This window comes from Rhopalosiphum padi, chromosome 3 (genome assembly GCF_020882245.1).
Source record: "Rhopalosiphum padi isolate XX-2018 chromosome 3, ASM2088224v1, whole genome shotgun sequence".
Taxonomy (NCBI): Eukaryota; Metazoa; Arthropoda; class Insecta; order Hemiptera; family Aphididae; genus Rhopalosiphum; species Rhopalosiphum padi.
Genome location: NC_083599.1, coordinates 23183043 through 23197225, shown reverse-complemented (window position 1 = coordinate 23197225; position 14183 = coordinate 23183043). Strand labels below are relative to the sequence as shown.

Below are 14183 nucleotides of genomic sequence, written 5' to 3'. Positions count from 1 at the left end.
TTTTCAACGTTCTGATTAGTTGGTTGGCACTTGGCTTATATCATAATAATGTATTCATTTAAATAAATAGATAATTATAGACTTACTAATCAGGTACCATATGTTACATAGAATCATACAATCAGTAAATTAGTAGTATAATATAATATTAATATATATTATTTATTGATTATGAGACATTAGCGCTCCGATAATGTGTTGATTTTACATAATATGACGTGTGCGCGTAAATACCCATTTTTTTATTATTGTGTTCATCATCACGGTTTGGAATAAAAAAATGTTTTAATTTTCATCATTTAATGTACCTATTAATTAGTCATTTATGATAGCGAGGCCGATACAGTTTGGAGTATTCATCAAATAATTCTGATAAGATGTAAGTATTTTCGTCGTTATAATAAGTGTTTTAAGCAAGATATGTGTACAATAATTATTATTATAATATAGGTAAACATCATTGCAATATTATTTAGTATTTAGAAATTTGATGAATATTCGTCATTTGTCAATGATAATTCATAGTTTATATAGTAGTTTTTTTCAGAACTTATCATAATTATATAAAAAAAATTAAGGCAAATTTACAAAACAATATTACAGTAGAATCTCATTTATCCGGTCATCGCTATGGTCCAGACATCCGGATAATCCGGACAATTTATAATTCGTACTTTAGTACTTATATATACATTACACATAAATATTATATAAAAATGATTTATATCAATTGTTATATACCTACTATAAGATGTATATTATTGATACATAATTGATACATATATTCTTAAGTACATATGTACTTATTTATAGCAAAACTGTACCTTTGCGAAATTGGAATTATCTAATAGTATATAAATTAAAACAAAACGTCGTTCTGTTTAAGCCGGACTTTCAATAATCCAGATAGAGTCCGGTCCCACCAAGTTCGGATCAAAGGTCTTCTACTGTATAATATGTGTTTTCATATTATACTTAATAATTGACAAATGGTGAAAAATAATATTTTTTTTTTTTGTAATTTATGGTAAAATTTTCAGTAATTTTCTCAATATTCGGAAAAAAAATGTAGGAGAAACAAGAATTTTTACGTGAATCAGTTTTTGATAAAATGTATTTCTTTATTTTATTATACCTATACTCTATAGGTAATAACTAATCCAAAAATTATTCACCATAAAAATTTGAAATGTTCGCCAGCATTTATATTATCATTTTCTGTAGGTTTACAAACAGTCTCCACTCGGAATCTTTTTTTTGTATACAATGATATATCATTGAATTCAAATTTAACACAACCATAATAGTGATCCATTCCCTTATTGCTTGAAGATGTAAAATGATTTTCTTCATAAATTATTTTTACTTAAATTTAAAAAAAAATGTTTTGAGTAAAATCAATTACATTTTTATGCACGTTTGAAGTTTAATTTGATGACATTGACATTTGACGAATAATAATAATTTATCATCAATTAATTGAATATTGATCTTCCGGTCTACAACATAATATTCTATAATTTTTTTTTCACTTATGAAGTAAAATGTCTGTTAACATTGTTAACAATGCGTTGAACTTTAGTCTATTAAATATTAATCAAACAGAAGTTTAAATATGTATAATGGTTAACTGAATAAATACCTCGTTTTTAAATGGTACCTACCTATTTTATCATTTTTATTGTATTATGTTAAACAAATTATTATACAGGAAACTCTATAGATACGAAAGCCATTAGAGCATTATCTTATCTGTTTACATTAATTATTAAATACATAGATTATCATTTATATGTGAAATTATAGAATGTGATACATTGAAACGATAAAATGTTTAAGTTGAACAAAATTAAAGTAAAATTTTAATATTGATTTAATACAGTTGAATTTTCACATCCAAAAAATTATAAATAATTTTGTTATTTTGTATATTTAAATGGTTTAATTAAACTCAAAACAATATATAATCATACATAATAATACAAAATTACTGATTGACATACCTATATACTTAATACACGATATTTTTTTTTGTTATTACATTGTATGATTGCTTATTGACTGTGTAATGAATAATGATTATAAAGGTATAATATTAAATAATAATTTTAAATTTCCGTTGTATGTAAATTAAACATATATATACGTTATTCTTATCTTCACTAAACAAATATAGGTATACAATTTTTGGCCAGCGTAGAGAGAAACGATGGTTTTAACTCGCACAGAAGCTTCTAAGCGATAAGAAAAAAACATTTGAACCAAAATGAATAGAGATGCTATTATGTAACATTAATGCCTATCAGTTATTTCGGTTAACAAATTTTTATGTAACGCTGCATTCGAAAAAAAATATAAAAATTTAAACAATTATTTATAGATATTATATAATCTTGTTAAAAATTATATTTTAGTCTTTTAAAATTCAAAATAACGCGTTATGCGATTGTAGTATGGCGACCATTGTCATCATAAACTAATAACACTTGCGCATCATAGATAGTGTGTTGATGTAGGTACAATCATCGGCATGGGCGTATTTAGAAATTTCTTAAGGGGGGGGGGCACAAACAAAAAGTTCAAATTTGCGTACATGGGGCATAGAATTGTAAAATTTCGCGTATAATAAAAATTATAACATGAAATACGGTGAATGGGGGAAGCACGGGCCCCATGTTCCCCTCCCTTAAATACGCCCCTGAATTCATCGGTATACTGGGTATTGGTTAAAATAAGCCAAAAGACAGTTTTAGTACTACCCATACGTGAAAGTAACGAAAATTTACAAATTAATTTGATTTAAAAACGCATTGTTAGGTTTTGCTTTTCATAATATCGTGCAATTCGAATGTTGACATTGTTTCGTTGAATCGTTGAACTGCCGGTGAAAAAATTATTAAAAAAACACTAACCGTCATCCGTCGCTTCGGGTACACGGGGCCTATGAATAGCCTTCTCCCGCAGCTCCCGCAAGACCGTGCAGCCGCGTCGCCATCATAATAATCGTTCGGCGACATTGTGGACAGATTTTACAGAACAAACGAATTCGACGGCGACGGACGGCGTAGCATGGGCTCCTGATGACGCGATATCGTTTTTGGGCGTAGCATACACGCGAGTGCGCGAGTGTCTCAATAGTTATTACTATTATCGGTGGACCGATGGACCAGAACAGGTACGAGTTCGCCGGCCGCCCGCGATCGACGGTGACGACCCGCGTACCCATGGGCCCCTGTTGACACGATATCGATTTTGGGCGTTGCTTACGGTCCGATCTCGGTGATCGCGACGGCACATAGGCGAGGCGGCGGCGCGGGGGTAAACGCGAGCGCGCGAGTGTCTCAATAATTATTACTATTATCGGAGGACGAGTGGACCGAATTTACCGGACAGGTACGAGTTGGCCAGGCCGCCCGCGATCGACGGTGACGACCCGCGTACCCATGGGCCCCTGTTGACACGATATCGATTTTGGGCGTTGCTTACGCGATCCCTTTACGATCCCACCACTGTGGTCGTGACGACGTGTAGGCGAGGCGGCGGCGCGGGGGGGGGGGGGTAAACGCGAGCGCGCGAGTGTCATAATATTATTATTATTATTATTATTATTATCGGAGGACGACGAGTGGACCGATTGTAACAGAACAGGTACGGGTTCACCGGCCGCCGGCGATCGACGGCGACGATCCGTATCATGGGCTCCTGGTAACGTAATATCGATTTTGGGCGTAGCTTACGATCCTTACGATCAGACGGTATAATAATAATAATAGTAATAGTAATGATATTGATGGGGCGCGAGTAAACGCGAGTACCGTTGGGTGTCCACTCGAGCGATCGCGTCTCGTCTCGGACGGCACACCGCTCGGAGTGGGTTTGTGTGAACACGAGTCGAAGGACGCGAGGCGAGGAGCGTAGTGGCTGCAGTAGTGTATAGTACCTACATGTTTGAAGTACCATAGAAAACGAAATATGTTCTCTCAGAAGAGTAAATGTTAATTTTTTAGGCACCTATATGTGTAAATACACAAGTGCACGGACCAAAAAAAGTATAATGATTTTACAATGTGTTATTTATTTATTTATTTATTTTGTGAGTGTCTAAATACGCACTTCTTGGAGCAGAAAAAATATTTAAATCTTACATTTTGATCGCGGGTTTCAGATAGAAATTTGGTACACGACGGTACTTTAACTTTGGGTGATCGAGAATGGATTATTAAGAGTAATGTTAAAATAATTGAAGGGTGGAAATACAAAACGTACTATTGCCAAAATACTGATTTTTCCAGAGAAGCGATTTTCTGTATCTCCTTTTCTATAACCAGTGTCAATTAACTGAAGCACTATAAAATGTATATATAATATTAAAATTTACTCCAAAATATGTTTTTTCCAAAATAAAAATATTATTAATTATTTTATTGTTTTAAAATTTTTACGTTTTTTTATGATCATTGGTAGTTAATAACTCATATAATATTATATTACAATAAAATAATATTGATCTTAAGTTTATGAATAATAAGTAGATATTTAAATCAATGACTATAGTTTTGGTATACATATTTAAATGGTTTTTACTTTTTTGCATTGCCTGAAATGTATATAAAATACAGTTAATCATATGATTTGGATAATTTATGTTATGATTTGAATTGTGATTCAGCTAATTTAATTTATTATTAATTCTTAAATAATAAATTCAATAAAAATAATGAAAATTCTTATTTAATAAGGGTCTTCTTCATAAACCCCGCCATCGTCATTTTCAATATTATTATTATTTACATTTTGAAAGATATCATTATAAAATTCCTCAGAAACCATTGGTATTTAAAACAATTTATTTTCCTTTTTTGCTAACTTAACATGATTTTGTTTAGGCAGAATATCGACTTGACTGATGTTCTGAAGATTTTTAAACCTTTTCATGACACCAACTTTTAGTAACTTCATGACTTTCATAAAATTGACAAGTCATTTTAGACAAGGATGTTTTTTTAAATTATGTATTTAATAATATATAGTATTTCTATTAAAAACGATTCAAATGTGTTTAATAATCTAGGATTATATTTTTAATTTAATTTCAAACTTAATGATTGTGATAATAATTTAATATTATAAATTTAAAATTATATTTCAGTACGTTTTGGATTAACTATTTTATTTCTCTATACCTACAACACGGGCAATAGTACGTTTTGACATAACATAAAAAAAAAATACGTTTTAGAATAATTTATGGAAATAGTTTGTTTTGGTATAGTTAATGATTGGTACCTATTCTTTTACCATGGGAAATAGTACGTTTTAGTCTATTCTGACAACATCAATCGATTTGTCGACGTTTTTTTTTATAAAAATCGATATCGTTTTTGTCAATTTTGACAATAGTACGTTATGGATTTCTACCCCTCAATTGTGGCATTGAGAAAAACGAGAATATTCAATACTTACTTAGATATTTTCAATAAAAAGCTTAAAAATGTATACATAGTTCTTCATTATAATTGCTAATTAAGTAAACAAAAAATATGTAAAATATTTAAATATACAAGCCCAATTTTTGTCTATGAGCCTATGAAGTTTAATAATTACGTATTCAAACGTTATAATTACTAATAACGCTATTTCCGCTATTTTTTTATAATTAAAAAAAAAACATTTATCGTAAAAACTTAAATCATTCTATTACTATGGTCTATAACGCGAATATACGTCGAGTAAAAGTTACGTAACACGCTTATCGTTTGTGTTTGTATACTTTTGTAAGTACCTACGAGCTACGGTAATCTGTAAAAATGATTAATTATACGTATTAACGCTTCTTTATTAAGTGCGGTTGCAATATCGTATAAACATTTCATAATAACAACATGAAAACTAAAAGTGGATTATCAAAAGTAATAATAATTAAAATATTAGTTTAAAAAATGTAAGTTTATTATAAGTACAATAATAATATTTAATAATAATATACTAATTTTAATATTTGAACCCGAAAACGGTTCACTACTTAATCTCTGAAATTCAAGTCAGCCAGGTTAACGGGACTTGGGTACTATAGGTATTATTTTAGATTCTGAGCGTTGAATGTATTGGTTGTATAATAATGTTAATGTGTTTTGGTTTTTTTTTTTGTGTCATCACTCGCTTATACGGGGGTCAATTACCTTATTTTATCTGATATTCTGGTTAGATTTTATTATTAATAACATATACATACCTATTTGACTGTTAGATTACGGAATGACATACGCACCGTCTGTACAGTAAAAGATTTAGTATAATATTACTTAACATTTTCAGATTTTTCGAAGTAATTCCGTGATGAAGAAAAATTAAACCTTCAGGTAATTTATTTTTTATTCATTCTTATTAAGTTTTTTTTTTTTATATAACAACTAACAAGTAATAACCTTATAACCACATAATATTATATATGAATATCTTATATTCTTATAGTAAAATAACGTTTGAATACTAATTTTTTTAAATGTCGAGTACTGAGTAGTGAGTAGTAGTAACATACTATTTCATAAAATGTTTTTTTCAATTTTTATTAATGTAATTTATTTTACTAGTAGTATTGCGGTATAGCCGATAGCTTGATTCAATTCCAAAAATATTACATTAATTATAATAATAATGTTTAATTTATACCTATCTATTATTATAAAATAGTTGTTATTAACTTTTGAGTCAATACCACTTTACCCTAAATCAGCGTGAATAGGTTCGTGGTATAAAATATATATATAGACACTATTATATTAAAATTAATCTACTTACATATTTTGAAAATGTCATTGCGAATAGTTAAATTCATAATAATATACGTGAAAGTAAAATAATTTTGTTTACATATTTTTCAAATTATTTGTCCTATAGATGAACTAATTATAAGGGATCTTGTATTACGTTTAAAAAAAAAGTTGACTTAGTGATAAATAATTTTGTCATTTAAAGAAAAAAAAATTAAAATTTTAAAACGTTTACAAATAACTAAAAATAAGTTAAAATATTTAGAAAATTATACTATTTGTAGATAATGTTAACGAAATATTTCAAGAAACTACTTTGATATTCATTTTTGAATTAAAACAAAAGAAAAGTCGTTTAACGAATACGAATACGATTATATCTGATTCACGGCAGAACACGAAGTCGGAATCAGTCAATGACATGTCATATTATATAACAAAATAAATCAAAAACACATCGAGTAACAACGGCGGCTACTTTTTCCTGGAATATCTATGATCTAGTATCTGAAATTCTAAATATAAATGCATACGCATGGCTTCCAGTGATATGCGATTTCGGTGCATTTCGTTGTCCGTTCCACAATTATTATTATTATTATTAATATAAAAAATATAATAATAATAATATTATAATATTATCACCAACGGTCGACGGGCTTATAAGTAATAAACAAAATATAAGCTATAAATATAATCATGATCACTGATCAGTCATTAAAATATTAAATTAATTTTATTTTCAATCAATTTCGTTTTACGAGTACGTATATGCATTTTTTTTAAAAGATCATTGTAATTATAAGTTTCACTATAATAGTAATCTGTTTTTGGATTCATGACATTTATTCTTGATGGGCTCTCTAGAGTCACTGACCCGTGGCGCATTGCCCGTCATGCCATCCTATCGGTACGCTACTGATATAACATGATAATATTATTATCATAATTGTTTAAATTATATCACTTAAGTTTTATGAGCATATAAATCCGTTTCGGCGTTTACTTTACATAATAGATATGAGTACCAAAATTACTTACAAGAATTTCTATGTGGATCCAAAATTATCATATTAATATAAATAATATAATAATTAAAATAAAATATAACACTGAATAATATAATATAAGTACTTTTATACTTTATATTATTTGTTAAAGTCAATGAAAATAATTCTTGTACAATTCATTATTATTGCAAGAATATTTAGACGGAGTATTAGTAGTGATTAATTATATTAAAATGTATTTTGCATTAAAATTTTTAAATTTATATCATAATTGACTAAAAACTGTCTGTAATACATTATTGTTATGCGTTATAATATGTTCGCTCGGTATTTATTAATTTCTATATTATTTTTGAATTATTTTGAATTACATTTTAAAGTCGAATTCCCTGGGAGAGGTAAATTATATATAAAAAAACTGCAAAAAAATTTTGCCCCAGGCGAGGATCGAACTCACGACCTTAAGATTATGAGACTTACGCGCTGCCTACTGCGCCACCGAGGCTTATGGTAACAAATGATATTTTAGTTACTTAAACTGTAAATATTTTTCTAATAACTTCATCATTAGTAAAGAACAAATTTTATGAAAATATCACAACATTTAAATCAAGATAGTTAATAATTATATTTAAGAGTCTGAGTGGAGCGATAAATATAATAATTTTACAATGATGTGGATTTTTTGTATTTGATGTTTATATATCGAAAGTAGTCGAAAATGCTACAATTTTCAACTTTGAAAGTTTGGACGTGTATAGTTGCAGATAACAAATTGAATTTTAATTTTACCGATGGGAGCTAAATTTAAAAATTCTAGACATCCAAATTAGATTACTTAGTTCATGATGTTTGGTTTTTTTCAAAATAATTAGGAAATACAAAAAAAAGTGGGTACCGCACATTACGATTTTAAACTTCGACGAACTGTCAGCCTATACACAAACTATATATTTTCATGTTATATATTTTTTGAAATAAGTACATAGCTATAAGCCATTTATTTCACTTTTATTACTACGGTAGGTTGAGATAATTGTTTTCAAAAATATTGGATTTATTTGTTATTCGTACCTATTATTAAAACTTATTAATATTTTTACCATATTATAATATCTTATATATTTATATATAATCATTCTTAAAATCGTATATAATATATAATATAATAATAATAATATAATCATAACTTCAAATATATATATATATATATATATAAAATACTGTGATTATGTATTTTAAATATTTGTTTAAAAGTATAAGAACGACTTATGTGGGATATTTTTTTAATTTTTCAAGTATTTGGACACGACAAAAAATTTTTATCGACATTTCAAACGAAAAAAAAAGTTGAAAATTTCTTATCAGTTATTACTTAAACATATGTTGAAAGTTACAAGTATTTATTATTATTTTTTTGTTTTGAAATAGGTAAATAAATAATTAAAAATTGGTTGAGGAGAAATAACTATTTTACAGATGAATATATGTAATAAATATTTGAACTAGAAATGCTTATGAAAAATTGAATTGGCTTTCTGGTTGAATGTTTTTCGTATATAGATTGAACAACTTATAAAAAACCTTTTATTCAATTTTTAATTATTTAGTATAAAAACAATAATTTTTACGAATTTTATTGACCAAATTGTCCAAATTCTAACTTCAAACGCATATAAAAAAAATATTGTAGATATGTAATTTCAAAATATTTTTATAACGGCATAAGAAAAATTTATGTGGAATCTTGTATTAAATTTTCAAGAATTTTGATCAAGTGAATATTTTTTTATCAACAATTATAGAAAAAAACTATTTGTCATGCCTTTAGATTTTTGAAAATAGTCGAGATATTTTATCGATAACTTAAACTTTTAAAATATCTACAGTAATTCGTTTTCGATAGTGCACTAAAAAACAAAATCGATATTGTCGAAACGTGGATTTGCGTAACAATTTCTGTTTGTATATTAGATTCTGATGAGTCCAGTGATGAATGTATTGACTTTATCATTATGGGTTTATATTATTTATTTTTTGAATTTAACACGCCTATAATTTGTAATAGTGACCCATACGACACCTATAATGTACGGAAGAGCGGTACTCATTTACTTATCTTTTTTTAATTTATCTCATTTATAAAAAAGAGTATTTTTTACTTCTGGTTCTTGAAGTATAAACTATAGATCTACTTTGCTATCGGAAACTACTCTTATTTTTAAACCGAGGCATTTTTATTACTCGAAAAGATAGAAAAATCTTCTATAAGTTGTTTATTTCTCAATTAAAAAATATTGAAAATTTATAGTCGCGATATTTTTTACAAGCATTTAAAATTAGAATTTTAATAAAATTCATAAAAATTTGTTTTTATAACTAAAAGATTTAAAAATGTAATACAAAATTCTTTATTAGTTTTTAACCTATGTATTAAAATTTTACCGGAAAATTAATTCAATTTTTATGAACATTTTTAGTTCAAGGTTTACGACATTTGATATTTACCCATAAAATATTATTTCTCCTCAATCAATAATTGTTATATATTTTATTTGTTTAAAAAAAAATACTAATAATAGATATTTGAAATTTTCACCAAATGTGTATATTATCATTTTCATTATTTCAATAAAATGTTCAATATTGTTTAATTCTTTTTGAGTAATAATTGATAAGAACATTTTCAATTTTTTGTTTGTTTGTAATGTGTATAAAAAATCATTCACAGTGTTAAAATTCTTTAAAATGTAAAAAAAGATTGTACATAAGTTTTTCTTAAATCTGAATAAAAGTATTAAGAAAATACATAAGCACAATATTTTTCTATATAATAAATAAATTATATTATATATTATAAACTTTTTATTAAACTTTTATGGTGTTTTTTATATTGCCAATTATGAATTTTACTATACGCAATTACATTTTTGATTTTTTTTTTAAATTTAATCTTTTTATAGGCATTTTAAATCTATTTTACTGTTTTACGGTATTTATAGAAAATTGTTATAACATTTTGAGTTATATTAATTGATATATTATGGTATAAATTCATATTATTATAATTATTAAATATTAATAATATAATAAATACAATGTTTTTGGAAATATTTATGTCAACCTACTATATGATACACTATAAGTAAAATAAATGATTTTAATAGGTATCAAAAAAACATATCACTTGGTGATCGAAATGTAGACTGATGGACCGTTTTCGTTCAGAATCATAAATGGTTATATAATAGTGTAGGTTACTTGACACCTGTTACACCAATGTACAGCAGAATGGAACCGATACTTACACGCCTTTTTTAATAATTCTTAACGGGATGAGACCTAAGATACAATATAATTATAAGCAATCATTATTGCTAAATTATACAGTTTTTCGGCTTATAGAGAAAATTAACAATAATTAAAACTAAAACGATAGATCCTAGTTACTAAAGCTAATAAATTTTAAGAGAGATAAATTTGAATTCAGAGTTGTGGAAGGAAAAAGAGCATTATTGATTTTCATTACGAGTCTTAGTTAATAGGAATTTTTAAACCGGAATTCCTAATACACTTCAATCACGAGCTTATCGAGCTTTAATGCGTGGACACGAGAAAGCTCCCGAGACTCCTGTTATAGAAATCCTAGCGTGCTATATCCAAACTACGAGCATAATAATATTACTAGTGACACTATTCGTACTCCCACACAAAGAGTAGGTAATTATATTAAATACATATAAGTTCTGGCACATATTTGTTGTTAACATATACGAACGACACACGAACGACTGGGACATATTATTTTATATACGTCCGTGGTTGTTATAGGTACACGACAACGCGTATAAAAATTAGTTTCATATTTTATACGACACGTTTAACGCCCTCTGTGGATAAATAATGGATAAATAACATATATATATTTACGTAGACTGTTATTCTCAATATTGGGAAACAGTATAGATAGCGTTTGAAACCTTGAAATCTCGGGTGGGCGTGCGCGGAGTAGCGGGGCAACCAACATTTTGGGTGATCTGCACCATCACCCCGCCAAACCCGATTACCCACACGTCCTTTTTGGTCCATGTGGTATATACATGTAATATACATAGTAATACTGTCCAGTTCAAGTTGTTGTCCTACTGTACAGGCGCTACACTACATATATAACGGCCGACCGATTCCAGCCGCCGTCCTGTGCGGCCGCGTGCCCATCGTTCTGATTGTTGTACTGTGCAGTGCGTGCACGGTCAGATATCGAACTCGAACGTCTCCGCCGATCAGTTGCTTGTCGACATTTGTCTGGTGCGGTCTTGCGGAAAACCTGTAATTTATTGATTTACATTATCACTTTGGTTGTGCATTATAATAATTGCGATACCTCGTTTATTAATATATATGTTTAGTATATCGCCGAGCGTTGGGTCAGTACGGTATTTTATGTGATATACGTTTAATTTGTTTAAAATATCGAGTAATTTGGTGAGTAGTAAATCAAAAAAATATTTGAAAAAACTAAAGAATATTGCTTTTCACAGGTCACCGCCATATTATTTTATATTTTATTGTTAATTTCAATAAATATTTTTTATTATTGTGGAATAAATTCATAATTGTTGATTTTTAACAAATTTCCTGCTATTCAGAGAAAATAGTTTGGATATTAACAGTATTAAAAATCGACATTTTGATCCACATTGATTTCTCGGAAATACAAAATATAGAATATTAACAAAAGCAGCAGTTCCTAGTATTATAATAACTATAGAGAAAAAAATTTGAGTTGGTTATAATTTATTTTAATTTGTTATTATTAATATTACTTTAATAGAAAATCTTGTTATTTTTAAGAGGATGTAATACCCATAATATGCGTTGTCTCCGTCTTACACACGTACGACATAGCAAGTGTTTATTCACCAATTCAATAGTGTGCTGTTAATTTTGATATAAGAGTGAATTGACCTATTATACAATTTAAAGCTAAGATAATTATTTAGGGCCCTGCGAAGTCTTTTATTGATATTATTATAATTATTATTATTATGTAAGTTTATGATCTTTTTGAAATTGTATATTTTAAAATGACTATAACTTACTTAAAAATAATAATATAAATAAAATCTTACGCGGGGCCCTATAGATAATTATCTTACCTTTAAATTGTATAATAGATCAATTCACTCATATACCAAAACTAACAGCACATTATTGAAACTGGCGAATGAACATTTGTTATGTCGTATGTATGTAAGACGGAGACAACACACGCGGGTACTACGTATACTCTTAATGCATTTAAAATTTTTAACGTTTCATAGGTACTTATATTTTGTTTAGAAAATATGGAACCTTTTGTATTGGCTGCTTTTGACAACAATGTTCTTCATGATGTTTCAAGTAGACCGTTGGTCATGGCCAATTTTAGATTGGTTAGACAACTGGACCTCAAGAAAAAGGAAGTAAGAAGATTAGAAAAGACACTAAAGCATAAAAATCAGCAACTTGTAGCTCTTAGAAAATACATTGAATATATGAAAAAAGACAACCCTACAACCAACGACGAAGCAGCCAACATATTAGTTGATTTCGGTAAATATAAAGATTTAATTACTAATATTGGTCTAAAAAAAAAAAGTATTACAATATTTAAGAACTAAATATTAATTATTATTATTGTAAAAATATGTTTGTAATAAACAAAAAAAATTTCAAATTAATAAAATTTACGATTACTTTGATGTACACGAATACAATTATTAATACTGCGGGGTCTTAGTAAAAGGTCCTATGCATTGAGGAAAACCAACTTTTGACTCTTCATATCCGTTATATCTTATATATATCTTATAGTTTAATACGATTTTCTTGATTTCTATACACATAATTGTTATTGGCTTACTAATATTAACTGGCCAAGGAATTTCTTGTATAACTTTAGTGTATAATATGAACATATTATAAAATATATTATGAATATATATGACGGTATATTTACAGTGTCCCGTGCGAGAATTTACCCATTGTCATAACTCCTGAAATAATGGAAATATTATAATTTTGTTTTTTTTTTTAGACTCATAGGCACCGTAGTATACAAGTATTTTATATTTTAATTTAATGTTTTGGTAAAAAGTTAAAAAATATTTTTTCATTTAATCATTTAAAAAAATATAAAAATATAAATAAATTATATGTATAATAATACAAAAATATTCTCAAAAATAAAAAAATGTATTAAAAATCACGATGTTTATGAAAATAAAATGTCGAAAAGTCAACTTTTTCAGAAACTCTACAAAGTGATGACTAACTTCGATTTCTTTTGAAAACATTAAAACATTAAATTGTATTAAAATATGAAATACTTGTAGTCTTTGTCCCTGTGAATCTTTTAAAA

The 14183-nt window shown here is 27.5% G+C and overlaps 1 protein-coding gene and 1 non-coding gene across 4 annotated transcripts in view; one reads left to right on the top strand and one right to left on the bottom strand.

The window, feature by feature from the left end:
- Positions 1-14183, top strand: part of LOC132927494 (uncharacterized) — a 62296-nt gene that overhangs the window by 45687 nt on the left and 2426 nt on the right. For 2 of the 3 annotated variants that reach the window (XM_060992033.1, XM_060992035.1), the window contains exon 2: positions 13124-13375. In XM_060992033.1, the coding sequence (XP_060848016.1) occupies positions 13129-13375 (247 nt within the window). In that variant the 5' untranslated portion in view covers positions 13124-13128. Of the gene's footprint in view, positions 1-6315; positions 6360-13123; positions 13376-14183 lie in introns of all 3 variants that reach the window. The other variant, XM_060992034.1, reaches the window with a different exon arrangement.
- Positions 8213-8285, bottom strand: Trnam-cau (transfer RNA methionine (anticodon CAU)). The gene has a single exon. It is a non-coding gene; the product is annotated as a tRNA-Met (tRNA).